The sequence below is a fragment of the Enoplosus armatus genome, chromosome 15 (genome assembly GCF_043641665.1).
Source record: "Enoplosus armatus isolate fEnoArm2 chromosome 15, fEnoArm2.hap1, whole genome shotgun sequence".
Lineage (NCBI taxonomy): Eukaryota > Metazoa > Chordata > Actinopteri > Centrarchiformes > Enoplosidae > Enoplosus > Enoplosus armatus.
In genome coordinates, this window is record NC_092194.1 from 7,264,112 (window position 1) to 7,283,029 (window position 18,918).

Below are 18,918 nucleotides of genomic sequence, written 5' to 3' on the forward strand. Positions count from 1 at the left end.
GATTATTTGATCATTGATGTCAGATATTATTCTGTTTTTTTAATGTGGAATAAGTGATTGGTGACCATCTCAAGTTTAGTTCATCTGACAATGATCTGACAATGGTCATCACACTTTACCTATGGGTTAAGTGAAGGCATCTGTGTTTGAGCATCTTTTTCCTGTTTATAGATGACAGTTTAGACAGTGCACGACACTCCAGGGGGCAGGTTTTGTGTTGATGTCACACAGAGTGGGAAGAGGGATTGTTGTTGTGTCACACCACAGGAAAGGAAGTCAAAGAGATCTGGTTTGAAACAGAAGGGGGGAAGTTCTGGCGTACTGTATCCCACAGAATATCTTTGGCTTTCAGTCGGTTCCACTTATGTGGTATGTGTGAAATCAGAAGAGCTTACCTGGCTGGGCAATAGATTATAGTGAGGATTGTATTGGATAAAATGCTCTTTAGTAGCCTGAGCTGTGCATGAATGAGGATGATTTACCGTGTTTAGAGATAAAAGATTATTGTTTAATGTTGTTTTGGTAAAACTGCCTGCAAAAGGGCAGAGAGAAGAAATAGGAAGGCTTGGCTAGCTTCAGTTATTTTTGCTGCTAAAAGATCAGAGAGCAGCAATACTAAAAAACTGTTACTGTCTTGTCTTGTTTAACTTTTTGTGTGCCAAGATGAAAACAGCACGGTAGCTGTCTTAAATCGTGTCCATGGTTAGCACAACCTGAAATGGACTCCTCTCTGAAGGAGCAGTTTGAGCCCACAGACACATCAAAGCTATTCTATTCATCATAATAACAAGAGTTGAGTTCTTGTTCCTTCATGTCGCCTCCTTACACTCCTGGCAGTAGTGAGGTCCTCAGTGCCGGGCGTGTCCCTATTTAACAGGGACGTTTATTGCAGACCACATGGACCTGTACACTGGCACATACTGTGTCCTCTGGAAATTAACACATTTTCTTTGAATTCACAACTGGAATAATGCATGTTTGTTTGGATTTTGATGAGTGCAGTGTTTGGTTTTTCTCCTCTTTTTTCCCTGTTCCCACATTGACCAAAGGGCTTGATTTTGATTATGGAGTTAGTTTCCACAGATCAAACGTGCTGTCATCAACCATACACCCCCACAGGAAAAAGCTCCATGACAAAGCACTTTGTTTAGCCAGCTCTATTAAGCTGTCATGACGTCAGCATGCCTCAACACTGATCTCATTGTTTTGAGTGCCACTCATTTTGAGTGACCCTCCCTGTGAAGTCCATGTAGGCGAGAACTGGAAGAGAGTAGCTTGCACAAAGCTATCCCTTGTGGCTAACAGTGGATGGTAGCCAATACAGAAGCCTTGAGTAGGACAGAATTATAACATCCTGAAATGACTCAGAAGGTGGACAGAGAAGGTGTCATAGCGAATGCTTAGATGAACATCCCAAATGTGGATATTATACACAAACATGGCAATGTTATTTACTTATGAAGAGGGAGTTTTATCCAGCATGTGGAAGATGTTACCTAAGAGGACCTTGAAAGCTGCGTGAGCTGTCTGTCTGGTCTCAGGGAGAACTGTCTGTTTGTCTTCCTCCGGGGTGGGGCAAAGGACAGGCAAAGGACAGGACAGAGAGAGAGGGTGGGGATGAGTAGAAAAAGGCAGTTTTAGTTTGGCCTGGTGGATAAAAAGCTCAGCCCATAACTTAGCGGCCATATATTTAGCCCCTGAAGCTGCCATTGTACCAATTTCTCAAATACTTGCATGACACAGCAAATGTTTTCACATGTGCCAGAGAGACTTACATTCTTTTTTGCTATCTTTTAACTTGGAGAGCAGCAGGTGAAATTGCAATTGTAGCATCTTGGCTTGATTTCCTCTTAAACTGATGCCTTTGGGAACTTTTAGGCAGTGCCAGGCTCTTTCAGTGGTACTTCCAGACTGTTTCTCCCCACCACTCTAAAGGTCCTTTGAGGTAAAAAGGCCAGAGACAGGCAATCTTGGCACATAGACACTGAAGGCTTCATCTCAGTGGCTCAGATGTATGTCTCAGTGAACCAAGAGCAATAAAGTAAAGGAAGTTTGAAGTGGGATGCCAGTGCTGAGATGGCACTTTGAAGGAACGATGAATTTCCGTCCATGATTTTGGAGGAGTTTACAGAGAAAGCAAGATTGAGCAAGTCAGAGCGTAGTTGGGTCTTTTAACTCAGTGTCTCTCAACTTTTTTTTATACTGAGATCCAAATAATCACTGTATAATACCAAGGTGGTAAATCAAGACAGACAGTGACCCAATGGAGTGAGAGATCCAACAGCAATATTACGAGCATGAGCTTGTAGTGTTTTGGTGTGCGATTTGCTTGCCTGCTGGAATTTGTTTTTGAACAGTTGTTTATATTTTCAAGCTTTAGACATCGTTGGGTGCAGATGTGAAGGTTATGTCAGCACAGCCCTGCGGGAAATCCCTAAGATGATCTTCATTTGTGTCATATGTGGTTTTCTAGAGAAGTGGGTGAGGCTTTAATGGCAATTTGTGATCTGGTCTTGTCTAAGGTCTTAATTTGAGAGTAGAGTTGAAGGGTAGGATGCAGTTTGGGGGTGGGGGGGTTGAGAAAGAAGCTAAGACAAGGAAATCCAGATTTTTTTATTAGAATGAAATTACATGTTTATGCTTGTATACTCATCTGTATTTATATATGTAGATGCCACTGTAATTCTTCTATTTTGATAATTGTAACAACCATGTTGCTAGATCTGAACATACTTTTTGAGACTGAAAAATTGGTAATTAATACACTGATATGATATATATGATTGGTGCGTGCATAAATTACATGCAAACTGAAGTTTTTGCTAGGCCTGTAGACCATGTGTTTCATGTATGTGTGCTTTGCTTCTTGGAGTGGCCCCTTCTCTTTAGCTTGTCTGTGAGTACTGATGAAAAGTGAGCCACTGTCTGCAGAAGTCATTATCTCGTGATCCTTTCGCCCTTGGTTCACATACAGCCGGAAAAATCCGTCAAGTTCATCCTTTGCTTTTTGGCAAGGATAATCATTTTGATGGAGGGATCTGGGTATTTATAAGTGGCCCACACTGTTTTCATGGTCTTTGAAAATCTGGAACTCTTCATTAGTTTGTGGTCGTGGCCATTACTCTTCATATCTGGCCTATGCTCTCAAGGTGCAGATCGCTCTGCTTGGCAGGCGGGGCTACTGCTGTTATTTCTGCTCAGATCAGTTTCCAATTCATCTTTGATAGATGGATACTGAGAAGGACTCATAGGCTGACAGATGGACACAGTGGCTGCCTTTTCTGCTGTACGGTCACTTAACATTTCCAAATTATCATGCATTGCACGTGTGGTAGATTTGTGATGCTCATTCTTTGCAATTGGCTTTTTTATTGAACCTCATTTGGTGAGGTTTGATGAATGGGGTTTGAGAGAGACCACCCAGCTGCACTGCTCTGCCTATGATTATATTGCCATTAGGTGCTGGCATGTAGGGGCTTAGGGGCTTGAATCGGGATCAGGATCCCAGAAGTTGTGTGGGAGGCTATGTGTGGCAGCCTATCCTCTTGCGGTAGATACTGCTCCTCTATATGGCAGCCGGACCTGAGTGTTGAGAGTCCATCTCAACATGGGCATCCCTCTCAGCCATGCGTGTGCTGGCTGCTCGTCACGAAATGCTGCCACAAAATCCCCTCCACCGTATTTATGTGCCTTTCTCCTTTCATGATAGTCTCTCAGGAAAAGTGAGTGAATGAGAGAAAGGGAGAGCGCAACATCTGCAATTGTAGCAAACACACTTTTGTGGATCAGGTTTCCTCTTTTTCGATGGAAAATTAAAGTGCTGCCATGAGAGGCGCTGAGGATATGTGATTTGTGATTAGTTTTGCAGAGATTTTTCCAGCAGTCTCTGATTATGAAGGGAGGAAATCAGGTTGTTCAAACAGATCCTGAGGGGTTAAAGCAGAGACAGATGAGTGATTGTTGTTGATTTATCGTCGGGGTTGTTTGTTTTGTCCATTTTGTGTCTCACTCACTTCCTCAAACCTCTGTATATCTGCATTAGAAATCAACAAACCTGGACAAAGCATTTTTGTACCTTAGCAATAACACTATCACCTTAGTCCTTTTATTTTGCATCGGAGCAAATCTAAACAAAGAAAAAGCTGAGAAAATTCTTTGGGCAAACAAAAGTGAACATGTGGTGCTACTTAGTTTCCATATCCATGATGGATGTAATACTTCTGCCTCTGTTTCTAATGCTGTCCCTTTTTCCTCATTTATCCACAGAGCTTGGTTCACCCAGAGACTTGGTGACCAGAGACGTCACTGACACCAGTTTTGCTGTGTCTTGGGTCGCGGCCCCAGGAAACGTTCGTCAGTACCGCATCAGGTGGAAGTCTCTGTTCACTGAAGAGGCTGGGGAAAAGACAATACCAGGGGACACCACTGCCACAGTTCTGGAGGGTCTCACCCCAGAGACACGTTATCAGGTCTCTGTGTTTGCTGGCTATGGCCATGGAGAGGGCCAGCCATTGGTTGGAGAGGAAACCACGGATGGTAAGTTACTTTAGCTGCTTTAACTCTTTCACCAAACACGTATTCCCCTATCCTGAACTTCTCTCCCTTTTTCATTTTCTACATCTGCTCCCTTCTTTTTTTGTTTCTTTCTTTTTCACAGTATTTTTCAAATGCTTTCCTCCTCTCTGGTCTACACTTTACATTTTTGAGTTTCTGAATGTCTCATCTGTGGTTTACCTAGAGAGTGTGCAGCTAAGGTACATGTGAATTAACTCTATGACCATGAAAGCGTAAAAGCCATAAAAGCTCCATGACCACAAAGGGATAACTGCACATTTTGTGTTTTTTCAAGAATGCAGGACTAGACGTTCTTGTCATAAATACATCTAAAGCCTTAAATTTTAATATGCCTGTTAAGTTAGAGATAAAATTTAGGAGATCATCGTTGAGAAATATGGGGCAGTGAAGCAGGTTTGAAAATGATCCAGGAAATACAGTTTAGCTGTGAGTGCCATTTTTTGGTGTTATGTAGAAATACAGATCTGTCAGCGACACTTAATTGTTTTGGTCATTCTGCTGAGAGAAGAGATAACGTCATAGCTGTTGGCATCTGCCTGAGCTGTCAAAGTTATAGAGTCTCCGCGTGCACATCTTTAAGACTGTGCGTGTGTGTCATATGTATGTACTGAGGTGACGTAAAGTCCAGCGCACCTGCACCCGGTTTTCATGGGAGATGCAGGACAGATAGACATTGGCCTCTCCCTTGTTAGCCTACACTCATGCTCGGATGAGAAAAGCACATTGAGCGGAAACTCCAGTTGGGAGGGAATTTGTCCTCCGGTTAGTGAAATGGAATGTGCTCAAGGAAAAATATTTCCAACCATCATTAGTGTTTATTGATTCTGGCAAGCAAGAAAGGTGGCATACATACACACCAAACAAAACCATGAGGCAGCTTTGTAAATGTTCACTTTGCTCATTCCTTCCTTCACTTTGCACCCACTATCTGTTGCTCTCTTTTCTTGGGCTCTACACAAATCACAGGTCTCTTTGGGCTGAGCCACACACGGCAAACTTGGATGTGCTGCTTTTTTCCGTTAATAAAAGTCTGAAGTAGAGCGTTCTGAATATTTTCCTCAGCCCGTTTTGAGGCCTCTGACAATTCACACTTGCCCTTCCTGCTCTGAAAATAAGAAACACTCAATGGAAAAATGAGAACTATGGCTTTGCTCAAATTCACAAGACATCTAAGCCTGGCTCCCAAACCCACCAACTAAACATGATCAATCATGTAAATTTGGGCCTGTTTAATGTATACTTCTCAAAATCAGAAATATTTGGGTAGGTTTGTATCCACACGCATGTGGAAACTGAGCAGATATCCGGATGAAAGACTGTGAGGTAGCCAAGCGTGTTACTGTTTAGTTTACTTACCAGCAGGAAAGCCATGCTGCTTATATTTCCAAAGGTATATTGGAAACATAGGCGGTTAAACACACATTTAGCACATATTCCCACCTGAACAAGGCCCAAAATCTACATTTTCCCTCAGACCATCCATTCATCATTTCTCCTCTTTTAACCTTTGTTCCTTTTTTCCTTCCTTGCAGTCTCAGCTGCTGGCAGAGTGATTGCTGTCTCAGAGGAGACAGAGAAGACCATGAAGGTGACATGGCAAGCGGCACCTGGAAATGTACTCAACTACCGCGTTACCTATAAACCCAAGTCAGGAGGGCGCCAGCTAGCAGCCAAGGTGTCTGGTGGCAACACCTCCACTGTGCTGAAACGCCTTACTCACCTCACCACCTACGACATCACTGTTCTGCCATTGTACCGTTTCGGAGAAGGCAAAGCAAGGCAAGGAGAAGGAACAACACGTACGTTGGTCTATCATTCCCCACACCACTAATGTTGCTCTTTCTGTTGCCAAGTTTAGGAATGGTTTGATTATCCATTACAAACTCAACCACATCCTCATCACAGTCATTACCAGTAAAAATACGCATTTGTTCTTCATCTTCATCATATAGACCTCAGCCAGTTTTGTATCTTTTTGTCAATCTATGCATTTCTCTCCCTAGTGTCACCTTACAAAGGTCCCAGGAACCTTCAGACTTCGGAACCTTCCAAGACCAGTTTCCGTGTAACCTGGGACCATGCTCCTGGTGATGTTAAGGGCTACAAAGTCACTTTCCATCCTGTGGGGAAGGACATTGACCTGGGACAACTTCTGGTTGGTCCCTATGACAACACTGTGGTGCTAGAGGAGCTGAGGTGTGTCTTCAGGCTGATTTCTCATTATATATTCTCCAGTATCTCCAGTATAAATGTAAAATAATTTGTTTTTTTTGGTCTACAGAGCTGGTACCAAATACTCAGTGAGTGTTTTTGGTATGTTTGATGGAGGAGAGAGTATGCCATTGGCTGGAGAGGAGAAAACCACTCTCATTGATGTAACTGAGCTTCCTCCTTATCAGGCATCAGGTAAAGTTATCTAATATTCTACTATAAAATATATATATATATATCATAAAAGGAATAACAGAGAAAACATGTTGTACGCTAACTAGAACATGAACAACTGAAATGGTTTTACCCATTCTGTGACTTCCTGTCAACACATTTAAGGCAGTGTCTCCAGAATGTTATGTCTCTGTGCAGCAACAGTCAAACATTGGAGACTGTATCATATAGTAAATTTTTGCTTAGGAAAATACACTCTAAACCCATGCCCCATAAAAGCTGAAGAGTTTCTCTAAATGCCTTTCCTCAAAGCTAATTGTCTCACGAAATAACAGATGTAATGGCTATTCCATCTGTCTGCCCTTTTCTCGCTTTCTTCATTGTGTCACTTTGGGCTTCCGCTTTTTATTTCCAGTCTAAATACAGCCAGTGTAGATTTGAGCCATACGCGTATAATCTGTTTGCAGTTATAAAATGTTTTTACTACCTTGTGAGTCAGGCAGGAAGTGTGAGAGGAGGAAAAATGTAGTGTTTGCTGGAAGGAACTGTAAAGGTCAGCTTGACCGCTCAGCTGCAGGCCCCGTCCTAATAAGAAGGCAGATTCAGCTCCAGAAGATAAGATAGAAGAGGTGGGAGAACCTCACTCTCTCGTGTGCCGTCTATTGACTACAGGTCAGATCTCAACAAGCCTCTGGAGCTTGAGGGCAAATTGTGGGTGTGTTAAAAGTCTTAAGTAACTTTCATTCCTTGTCCTAATTTACAAAGAAGTATTTGAAATTACATTAGAACATAACCTTAATGTACCTTTACATAATTCCCCTTTTTGCATTTTCCTCCTAGCCAACAGGTAGTCAGCAGTCTCAGATATTATTCTTTCCTTTTTCTGTTGATATACCTCTAACAGAGCTACCTGTTGAAGATACTGCATGTTAGCAGACATGTTTGTATTCTCTCCCTCTCAGTGGAAGCTTGACAGCTGGTTGTCCGTCATTGGGGGTTGGGTTTGGGCTTCCTGTGTGAGCAAACTAATCTGTAAATCAAATGTGTAACCTGTTTTCAGTTGCAGACAGTGGCAGTTAGTGCAGCATCTGCCTATCTCCAATGCACATCTGCAGCCCTCTTTTAGGTGCAGAGGATCGGATGCCTTCCTTGTCATCACGCAGGTGTTTGGAAAACAGGATCTGAATATTACCTTGCTTCTCTGGAGGGCACAGTAATCTCTCCAATGGAGGCCTTTGATATGTCACAGGCCATTAAGGGCGTGCATTCCTGATTTGCCCCTGGGATTCATGGATCCTAAAAGAGCAACTGAGAGAAATACTGCCTCGACATGCCACAAGACAAGAAGATAATCATTATAACACCTGGAAAATAAAAGTTCTCTTATAAAAAAAAGAAGGAAAAGATGGAATATTTTACCACTTGCTTGTGAATGTGTTGTTTGTTTAGCACCTTGGGGATGTTATTTAATTTGTTTCAATGCCAAAATGAAATTTGATGTCACAGAACTCTCTTTCCTCTCTCTTTATTTCCTTTACCGCTCACATCTCTTTGAGCACCTCTCACATAATTACACTTCACCATGCACACCATTTTTTGTACATGACAGCATGAACATGAACTCTTTTGTATATCTCATGTGAAGTGTTCATCTTTGTCCAATTAAGACACTGAACTTTTGCCCTCTCAGATGTGATGTGTAAGACCACTGCACAGGCTGACATTGTGCTGCTGGTGGATGGCTCCTGGAGTATCGGACGTCTCAACTTCAAGACCATTCGTGCCTTCATTGCCCGTATGGTGGGAGTCTTTGACATTGGCCCTGATAGGGTTCAGATCGGTGGGTCCACCCGGAAAAAGCACAATTATAGTCAACTGATTATTACTAATAAAACAAAAAGAGACTTCTTTGCATTGGTATAACACATGTTTTTTGGTGTCTTCAGGTCTTGCTCAGTACAGCGGAGACCCAAAGACTGAATGGCACTTGGATGCTCATCGAACCCGGGACTCTCTCCTGGAAGCTGTGGCTAACCTGCCCTACAAAGGAGGAAACACCTTGACCGGTACTTTAATCTATTTACTTAATGTTTCTCTAGCGGGAGCAGTGCCACTTCTACTTCTGTAAGCGCAGTAGTACATTTTATATTGTGTGCCTATCAGAATGAAACATGAACATTGGTGTCTTCATTGCAGGTCTGGCTTTGAACTACCTCCTTCAGAACAATTTCAAAGAGAATGTCGGGATGCGACCCAACTCTAGAAAGATCGGTGTGTTGATCACTGATGGCAAATCCCAGGATGATGTCATTGTCAACTCTCAGAGCTTGCGTGATCAGGGCATTGAGCTCTATGCCATCGGTGAGCGAAGATCAGTTCTGTTTGCTTGCACAGATTCATTATGTGAAATAAAATTGTCATTATGTATCAAATTGCTGATGGCTGTTGTCTTCCTTATTGCTCTTTAGGTGTGAAGAATGCTGACGAGAATGAGCTGAGGTCCATTGCCACTGATCCAGATAGTATTCACATGTACAACGTTGCTGACTTCTCCTTCCTGTTGGACATCGTTGACAACCTCACTGACAACCTCTGCAACAGTGTCAAAGGACCAGGTACATATATGTTCTTACAATCTTCAAGTATGCACACAGCTGACTGATCAAAGTAAAGGAGTCTCCGAGGAACAGTACAGGAACAGATTGCAAGGACAGACGCCTTCTACTTTACAAACAATGAAACCATCCACATATAGTCTAAGCCAACTGCTCCATTACCAGATATTTGATAAGCAGTATAAACATAGTGGCATCCCAGACCCACAGACGGTTACATGAACACTAGAAGCAAAGAACCAGCCAAGCTCTTGGAAACTATTGCAGATCTATTATTTTCCTCTTCCCCTAATATTTATTCTGCCTCCCTGGAATAGGAAATTGTCTGCTCCTTAATCAAATTAAAGACCTGCTATTGGATACTGTAGGGGAACTCCTTGGAGAGGATGTGGCTTTAGAGTCTCAATAAGTACTGTGGTGTGTACATGGGTCTGTTAAGACTTGTTACTAAACTGGCATGTTTTTATGTGTTCGTGCATCTTTTTTCCCTGCCCCTTTGTATAAAAGTACACCATGAAACTGCTCTCAAATGTATAGTTTATATAATGAATTCTAAATCAGTGATTCGCATTAACATTAAAGGTAGAAAGAAATCAGGCATACATTTGCATGATGATGTATAGTGTTCATTATGATGGCCCATATTACAGTTTCTGTTTTTTATGCATACACCTGAATAGGAGGTGCACCCGATGCGCCCACTGGCCTGGTGACATCAGAGGTGACTCACCGCTCCTTCCGAGCCACCTGGACCGCCCCTGATGGCCCGGTGGAGAAATACCGCGTGGAGTACGTGACTTTGTCAGGACGCCCACAGCAGGTATACCTGCCACACACAATAATGCATTACAGCACCAAAAAACATCTCTACTGCCACTAATTAAATCACACAAAAATTGTAATATGTGTAGCGCATCTCCCTGTGTGGGTGTTGAGGGGATGTTGTTGGCATGCATCCTGACACACTGTTTCTGAGACTAATGGGAAACTATTTCCAGCCTCCTGTTTGCGTTGGCCTCTCGCTGTTTGGATGTCTAATTATATTAAGATCTGACACAGGGCAAAGAAAAGAAACACACAGCTCTCAGTTTAGAGGATTAGAAAGCAAATACTGGCTTCATGAGTGATAGCTCTATTGGCCATCAGGGTCTCGGCTCCACAATATGTGGAATAGATGCATTTTATGCTGTCTGAATCTAATTACATGTGGGAGAATGTTTGTTTTTGTCCAGCTCCCATGGTTTTGTTTAATAGCGAACATAGTAGATGAGGTTTTATTATTGTTTATGGATCTGGAATTGAAACACATGCTGAGTTTTTAGTCCAGTAAAAATCTTTCAGAGGTATTTCTGGTTTTAATTGGAAAGCTTTCCAAAATGCTCAAGTGAATCCAGCTTTTGATTGTTGTACTTTTAAATTGATAACCCCCTCCCCTCACAAATGCTTAATCTTTTTTTCACTGGATCATATGAGAATGAAAAACACATACAGACTCTCACAGATTACTCCTTTCGCTGCAATCTTCTAACCACCCCTTCTGCATTAGGTGTTTGTGGATGGTACTGAGACCACAGTGGTTCTCCAGGGCCTCAACCCTCTGACAGAGTACCTGGTCAACGTCTACTCAGTGGTGGGAGAGGAGAGCAGCGAACCTCTCGAAGGAACTGAGACCACACGTATGTTTTCTCTTTCTGGCTTTTTGGCTTACATGTAGGCCCGTATCATTTGATTTAAAGAGATCCACTTATAAAAATCCATATATGTTAAAAGTTGTCAGTGAGAATGTAAACTACCTAAACCAAACTATCCAACAAAAATTGGCTGACTGGCCTTTGATCATTGGCTGTAGATGTGACCATATTGTGAACTTACTTAAAGAAGCATACTTTTTGCCTCCGTCACTGGATGTCTCTGGCTCACTTGCAAAACACAAATTTAATGCACTCAGTGACTGTGATTCTTGCGTGGTCTCCATTAATCAAACTTTCAAAGGTAATATATATATCTTGGTCTTGTTTATAAAAGCATATGTGGCTGCAAAAAGATAGCAATAGTAAATCTTAATTAGATGCAAATTCAAAGGCGGTTTACAGGATTACACTGGAGTTCAGGCACAATTTTGACTTCTTTCTTTGTTTCTTTTAAGATGTTGTTAATTTGTTTTATTTGTGCTCTCAAGGGTAGCAGATATTTAAAAGTGTTATATAGTAACTATAAAAGCACACATAAAACAGCACTGATTTTTGAGATTGTGCAGTGTGAATGGCATACAAAAAGGCTCTCCCTGCAATCAAAGCAACATTCATGCCTCTGCGTATCCCTGTGAGCATAGACATATATGTGTGTCAATATCACTGTGTCAATAAATGTTGTCTTTAACATCATGTTGTTTTCTAGTGCCTCTGAGTGCTGTGAGGAGGATGGACATTTATGATGAGCAGACCACCACCATGCGGGTGAGATGGGAGGAGGTGGTGGGTGCTTCTGGCTACATGCTGCTCTACAGCGCCATCAATGCCACTCAGTCCACCCTCGAGCAGGAGGTAAGAGACATTCTCAGAACACTGAGAACATAGTGTGACTGAACGAAAGGGCACACAGCCAATCAGCTGTGGATATAACAGATTTGGACAAGGAAAGAATTAACCCATGCACATGTGTTTATGGGTAGACAGGATCGTACATGCTTGTCTGCATTCACATGCACCAAACACATTGCTAAACACTAGAAGTGACCAAGCACTTCAACCTACTGTCAGCAGTTCTTGACAAAATACAGATGTCACACACTGAAATAACATTTTACAAAGCCACCAGTGTTTGCCTGACCATTCAGCCGACGAGGCAAAAGGGAAAATACAGAGGAACATTGTTATTCACTAAGGGGTGGGTGAACCATGAGCTCACTCTGCCAAGGGAACATCATCATTTGTTCATGAGGTGTCAGACCCAGTGGGTCAAAACCGGAATCAGCAGATGTGCCGCAACCAGAATATTTCTCCCACTGTTTTTATCCAAATGTCTCTATCTACGTCACTGTCATCCGCTTCCCCTTTGACCTTATGTTGTTTCTTTGGTCTGGTCCCCTTGTAGGTCAGAGTGGGAGGGGATACAACTGATGTCCAGCTGGTGAAGTTACTCCCCAACACGGCCTACACACTCTCCCTCTTCGCCCTGCATGGAGAATCAGCTAGTGAACCACTGACCAAGCAGGGAGTCACCCGTATGTTTGTCAATAAATCACGAGTCGATTTCATTAAGCACATTGAGCATTAAGCACATATTTCATGGATCAGATATAGCTAATAGTTTATTGGTGATATCTGACAGTAGGTCTGTTGGGGCCACTGGGGACTCCCTGCCCTGAAACTAACTAACCCACCTTCTGGCCCTTGTTCAGTGCCCCTGCCACCTGCGGGTGAACTGAGGGTTCGTGATGTCACCCACAGCACCATGAGGCTTATTTGGGATGCTGCTCCTGGTCTTGTCCGCAAGTACCTCATCAGCTATAAGCCTGAGGATGGAGATGCTAAAGAAGTGAGTTTGGTTCCAATCCTGTTTAGCTCTTCTTTCCTGGCATTGCTGAAACCATACAGTACATGTAAAGAAGATGTTAGCAGCCTATGTTTTTACCAGTCCTATATTCCCATGTTTTTCTTACAAACTTTCATTGCCTGTTGTCTGTTTGAGCCATTAGGTTTGATGGTGATGAATTTATATAGATGTTTTTGACTGATCCCTCAATATATTGGCTGAGACCACATAATGGAGACTGCAGCTGGTTGGGTGGACATTAGGGAATGTTTTGGAGTCCAATGAAAAGATTATGAAACTATCAGAACATGGTTTTGCTGGAGTTAATGGGTGTTTCTGGTGCTGGGGATTGGACCAATACTTTATGGTTTAAGCCATGTCCCCTTTTGGGAGTTGTTGGGCTACAGCAGAAAACTCTGTGGTCTGCCTTTTGCTACTTCCTTAACCATGAATCAGGTGGAGGTGATCTTTAAAGCTCATCTCATGGAAACACACATGTGAAAGTGACCCATGGGCCGAGGATGTGATTGTCAAAAAATGTAGTGCGTGGGGAGGAAGAGCTCAGAAAGTAGCAGAATGTCATGTTTGACCATATGGATTATGTAATAGAGCCCAATAAGGGACAGTGACATGTCACTCACAACACAGACTGCAGGACATTTCCCTCTAGGTGAAGCCTTGAGCTTGGTTTTATGGCCCAGAGAGGCAAATACAGTGTCTGTTTAGACTTAGAACTCAAATTGAAATGTTAAAGATCAGACAAACATGCAGCAGCTGTTCAAGTTAATGGGTTTTCAGAATAAATCCCATTAATTCAATTTCTTGAGATTAAGCTAATTAAACTTAATGGAATCAAGAGCAGTAAAACCAGTGTGGTGTTATAAGTATTCCAGGTGTTCCAGGTCAAATTTTGTTGCTTTTTGTTTGTTGTGTGGCTTGTTTGTTCCCATTTTCCTCTGGAAACGAGCAGTTTTATACCTTCTGGTCAAGTTTCCTACCAGTCTTATTAGGTGCACATTCCCACTGTCGCCAGTGTTCCTGGAAACTCGTGCTGTGAATGGAATTAAAGTTTCACAAGACTTGGCAAAATCTGGCTGAAGAGAAAAACATCTGAAGTTCTTTTTGCTTTCAAACATTATTTGCAAAGCTCCATATATTGGCATTATTGATTTTGTGTAATAATATTCAACAAGCGTGTTTGATTGTTCTAGCTTGAAGTGGATGGAAGTGTGACCACCAGACAATTGGACAACCTGATGTCACAGACTGAGTATGGCCTGGCTGTTACTCCAATCTATGATGAGGGACCTGGTCAGATAATGCTGGGAGAGGCAATCACTGGTAAGACTGAAAATCATCAGTATTATAATGATATTGTGGATAATAACACTGCTTCTCACTGAGATAGAGGTCACACTTAGCCTCCCTCCCTCTACTCTGTAGATGTGGTTCCTGCCCCAAAGAGCCTGCGATTCTCAGAGGTTACCCAGACCAGCTTCAGAGCCACCTGGGAGCACGGAGCCCCTGATGTGGCTCTGTACCGCATTGGCTGGACTAAGAAGGGAGATACCAACTTCCAATACGTAAGAGAAAAGCCCCTGCCACACTTCTAATAATTCATGCAGGTATTTCTTGATGAGCCCCACAGGAAGCGCTTTGGTGATGCTTTGAAAAAGACCTCCAGTGGAGGCAGTGAGAACAACAAACTTTTTGCACCAATCCAATTACAATCACTCTAATATGGATCTTATGTTGCTTGTCTTTGGTTACTATTGGCTCTAATTTTAGTGAAGCACCTTCCCACATGCTGTGTTTGTGTTTTCCTCATCAGGCCATTCTGAACAACGATGAGACAACCCACGTTCTGGAGAACTTGGAGCCAGACACGCCCTATGATGTGTCTGTCACTGCAATCTATCCAGATGAATCAGAGAGCGAGGATCTGCTGGGAACTGAGAGGACATGTAAGACGCACACCCCAGCGGCTCTGTGACGACCACTTAACAGTTGCTTTAGTTAACACTGTTTTGCATAAGTTGCTTGACAGAATCTCTGTTGGATCTTGACGAAAGGCTAGACCAATGATTAACCTTTTGATTTTACCTTTTGGAAATATGTTCAGCAAAGGGTATGCCCATTATACCTTTCTATTTTTGCCTCTATAGTGTCCAAGCAAGATGGTAGTCAAAGTAAGTATGTTTGTGGTAACGCAAGAGGATGCTTTTTCTTTCAAGTGATGGAAGCATGTTTTACTATTTCAACCAAGTCATCAGCACTTTTGTTCATTGGATATCCATCATTTCATCATCAAGCAAGGCCCTTAATCCATCCACCGCTCCAGTGGTGCTGTGCTGCATCTGACACAGCCGGTTTCATTATGTGTTTGTCTGTCCTTGTCTGCATTTGTCCCATTGTCCATGCCATTCATGCCACGGCTGTTCCTGAATATGTTCTTACTAAGTAAAATGTCTTATTAATTGGCCGAAGATGGATTTCAACTATGCATGCCCTTCAAAACGGGGGTTTTCAATCCTTGTTTTTGAAGCCCATTCCCATCATCCATCATCTATTCATCCATCACATTCATCCATGCATTCATCAGTCCATCCATCATCATCTTTCCATCAATCCATTGCTGTTCAAGAGAATCCATCCCTGCTTCAGAAAAGACAAAATCCCAGAAGAGGATTGCCTTTTCTTCTTTAAAGCTGCAATCCTTGATACCAACCAGTGCTAGACCTGCTTTGTTTTACCATAAAGTAAAGAAAGTGCATTATCTAGAAGTAAATTAACAGATATTTTGATTACAAATGAGCATTTCAAGACTAAGAATAGACTTCTTAACATGAGCTGACCAAAATATCAAGGACTGTCTCTTTAAAGGATATTTTTCAGTAAATCCATGGGGGAAAAAAATGCTCCCACTACATATAATGGATAGACACATTGACATGGTTGTAATTGTGATATGTGTGTGTGCACGTGCGTTTTCCAGCACCTAATGGACCTCCCACCAACTTGGTTGTGTTCAACGAAACCATCACCAGTATGAACGCCAGGTGGAATCCAGCTCCAGGCCGCGTCCAGAACTACAAGATCACTTATGTCCCCACATCTGGAGGCAGGAGCCAGACTGTAAGTCACACAACAAACCAACACACCGTACACACAATACACCTTGTGTTCATACTGCTTTGTGTTTCAAGGAACACCAAAAAGCAGATTGAGGTTTTTGTAAAAAAAAAAAAAGAGCGATGCTCTGGTAGCAAAGAAGAAAAACAAGTTGTGATTTTCATCATCGGTAAAAGAAAATACACTTGGTTGAGATGATGACTGAAATCCTAATGACCAATAAAACAGAGGCAGTTCATAAAAACTGAAGGAACAGGTTAAGTATAAAGCAATATAAATAGCATGTTTTATATACTCATGGTTATTTGTTATTAGCAGCCTACGAGGCATTCAAATATTATCTCCTTACTCTTCTTCTCCTTGCCTTCTTCACTTGACGTCAGTCTAGCATTACTTAGCCAGACTGTCGTTCATGGCTCCTTGAGCTTTAACTCAATCACTGGATTTGTTTCTTCCTCCAGAGCTGATTTGCCTTCAAGAAATATATGTGTGCAGCTAAAACTCTGCCACCGGTATTGCATTATTTTAGTTTATTCTAAGTCAAATCCCTTAATCTGTTGTTTGGATATGGCAACATTAATGTGGACAAAACCCTTCCTAGTTTTTCTCAATATTTCCTGACACTGCAGACTGTCTCCCGCTGGTCATGCATTTTTGGCCGCCTTACTGAATGTGCAAAAGTCTTTTTGGATGACGGTTGAATATTTGGTTTCAATTTGCTGTCAGACATTTCTCATTGCTTCCACAAGCGAGACTTAAAAGCGAGACTGAAGCGTGCTAAATGGTGCTCATGCACACGCTTCTACACAAGACTGCGGACTGATAGCCACACTGATAAGCTGCGAAACAACCCCTTAAATCAATGTTAAATGCTCCAACCAACTTTGGTGAAGATATTTCATCCTCACTACTTGGCATTTATGGGTTGTGAGAAGTTGCTTAAGAGAGATCAAATTTCAATGTTGTAAAAAGTTCCCATGACACATTTTGAGGATATTTTAATTTAACAACACTCTGGGGAGACAGTGAACAGATTCTTAAGATATTTAACATTCATCTGCACTATGCTTTGATGGGTTCACATGCAGTGTGGGCTATTCGACCATCTGCAAGTTGTATGTGTCTGTACATAGAAAACTGAGTGCACTTGCCCTGTCAGGTCAGTGTATGTTATGTTTGTGTAATGAGAGAGTACTGTGCCACGGGTGTCATATATTATACAGTGAATTGTGTTTAAAGTGCTGCACAAAGCTGCTGCACTTACAAACCTGGCTATTAGTTCACTGTTTTTACCTGTTTTAATGAGGCCCAGATGGCATCCAACATTTGTCATACTGAAGAGGGCAGCTGAAGGTTTAAGCTAATTTTCTTTTTCTTTCCTTATAATTTACCCTGTCAGAAGTTGTGGACCAAGTTCAGCTTCAGCTCAGCTGGCGTTACATAGGTCACTGGTTGACCATTAGTTTCCCCTTTAACACAATGTGGAATGTTTTCCTCTTTAGTACCTCATGAAATTTAGTTGTGCTGATTGCCTGGGTGATATCAGACTGGAAGGTTGAAGGAAAACTGGAAGCGAACAAGCTAGCATCAGCCAAGTGGTCTTGGTTCACTGTCAGGAGTATAGCTAGCCCAGGGAGTTTTGCGTTGTTTCGTCTGGGACAACAAGTCTGTTTTCGGAAATGTCTGACACACATTTTGCACTTGTGCACAAGAAACTACTCCAGTACCAAATAATAAAACTTCCGTCCTTCTTTTTCTATTTCTTTGCTGATCTTCAGCCAGTAGGTTGAGAGACAGAGATGTACTGTGATTAAAGAAAACCACAGAGGATTAAAGCAGACGTAAAAGCACAGGTGCAAACAGTATCATACACAAATCTACATGCAAACACACTCTCCCAGCTCGCTTAGAATTACTGTGTCCCCACTTCTTACAGCTTCAGCCAAAAGTAATGTAGCAAATTCATCATCAACAGTCATGACTGTTATGACAAGACTGACTGTTTCGGCTATCAGTGAATTTACCTTGGCCAGTGTGCTGTGTTATAACCATGTCCAAAAACACTCAAAACATTCCTCCTCTGAAACGTTGACAGTTCAGTAGTTTTCAGGTAGAATTCTTTCCATCAGGTTATTGACATCAATTTAAGGCACCCATGGAGAGTTGTTAAACTCTTTATCCCATCCTAGAAACAGATGAAATATTTTTTCCCTCAGTGTATTTTAGCTAAAGCTTGTTAAAAACATAGCAAGACAGAAAAAAAGCAACTGCTTTCTGATAGAATGAATAGCCTCGTTGACAACTGAAGAAGAGCAATATTATTTGAGTAACTAAATTCATCACATCACAGGGTTCACCAACATTTGACAGCATCAGTGACAGTTTTTAACAAAATATAAGTCAATGTGATGCAACATTTATTCTTCCCCAACTAGACCCAGGTTGGAGGGAAGAAAACTACTGTCCTGCTTCCCAAGCTGACCCCTGACACTGAATACTCCATCACTGTGGTGGCGCTCTACGCCAGAGGAGTCAGCAGGGAGCTGAACGGCCTCGGAAAGACCAGTAAGTTGTCCTCCACTGTGGGCGCTCCCAAATGACAAGTGATAACACCTATTATATATGTTGTTTGTTTTGTAATGGTTTTAGTGTGACACTGAATGTCTAAGTAGCTCAC

The 18,918-nt window shown here is 42.1% G+C and overlaps 1 protein-coding gene across 1 annotated transcript in view; it reads left to right on the forward strand.

Moving 5' to 3' along the window:
- col12a1a (collagen, type XII, alpha 1a) overlaps positions 1–18,918 on the forward strand; it is a 55,804-nt gene that overhangs the window by 12,247 nt on the left and 24,639 nt on the right. The window contains exons 14-31 of the mRNA XM_070920358.1: positions 4,267–4,536; positions 6,108–6,374; positions 6,579–6,771; positions 6,857–6,981; positions 8,651–8,800; positions 8,907–9,026; positions 9,157–9,321; positions 9,429–9,575; positions 10,259–10,395; positions 11,122–11,251; positions 11,973–12,118; positions 12,669–12,798; positions 12,976–13,112; positions 14,321–14,450; positions 14,553–14,692; positions 14,941–15,073; positions 16,105–16,244; positions 18,677–18,806. Coding sequence (XP_070776459.1) covers positions 4,267–4,536; positions 6,108–6,374; positions 6,579–6,771; positions 6,857–6,981; positions 8,651–8,800; positions 8,907–9,026; positions 9,157–9,321; positions 9,429–9,575; positions 10,259–10,395; positions 11,122–11,251; positions 11,973–12,118; positions 12,669–12,798; positions 12,976–13,112; positions 14,321–14,450; positions 14,553–14,692; positions 14,941–15,073; positions 16,105–16,244; positions 18,677–18,806 — 2,790 coding nt within the window. The remainder of the gene's footprint in view (positions 1–4,266; positions 4,537–6,107; positions 6,375–6,578; positions 6,772–6,856; positions 6,982–8,650; positions 8,801–8,906; positions 9,027–9,156; positions 9,322–9,428; positions 9,576–10,258; positions 10,396–11,121; positions 11,252–11,972; positions 12,119–12,668; positions 12,799–12,975; positions 13,113–14,320; positions 14,451–14,552; positions 14,693–14,940; positions 15,074–16,104; positions 16,245–18,676; positions 18,807–18,918) is intronic.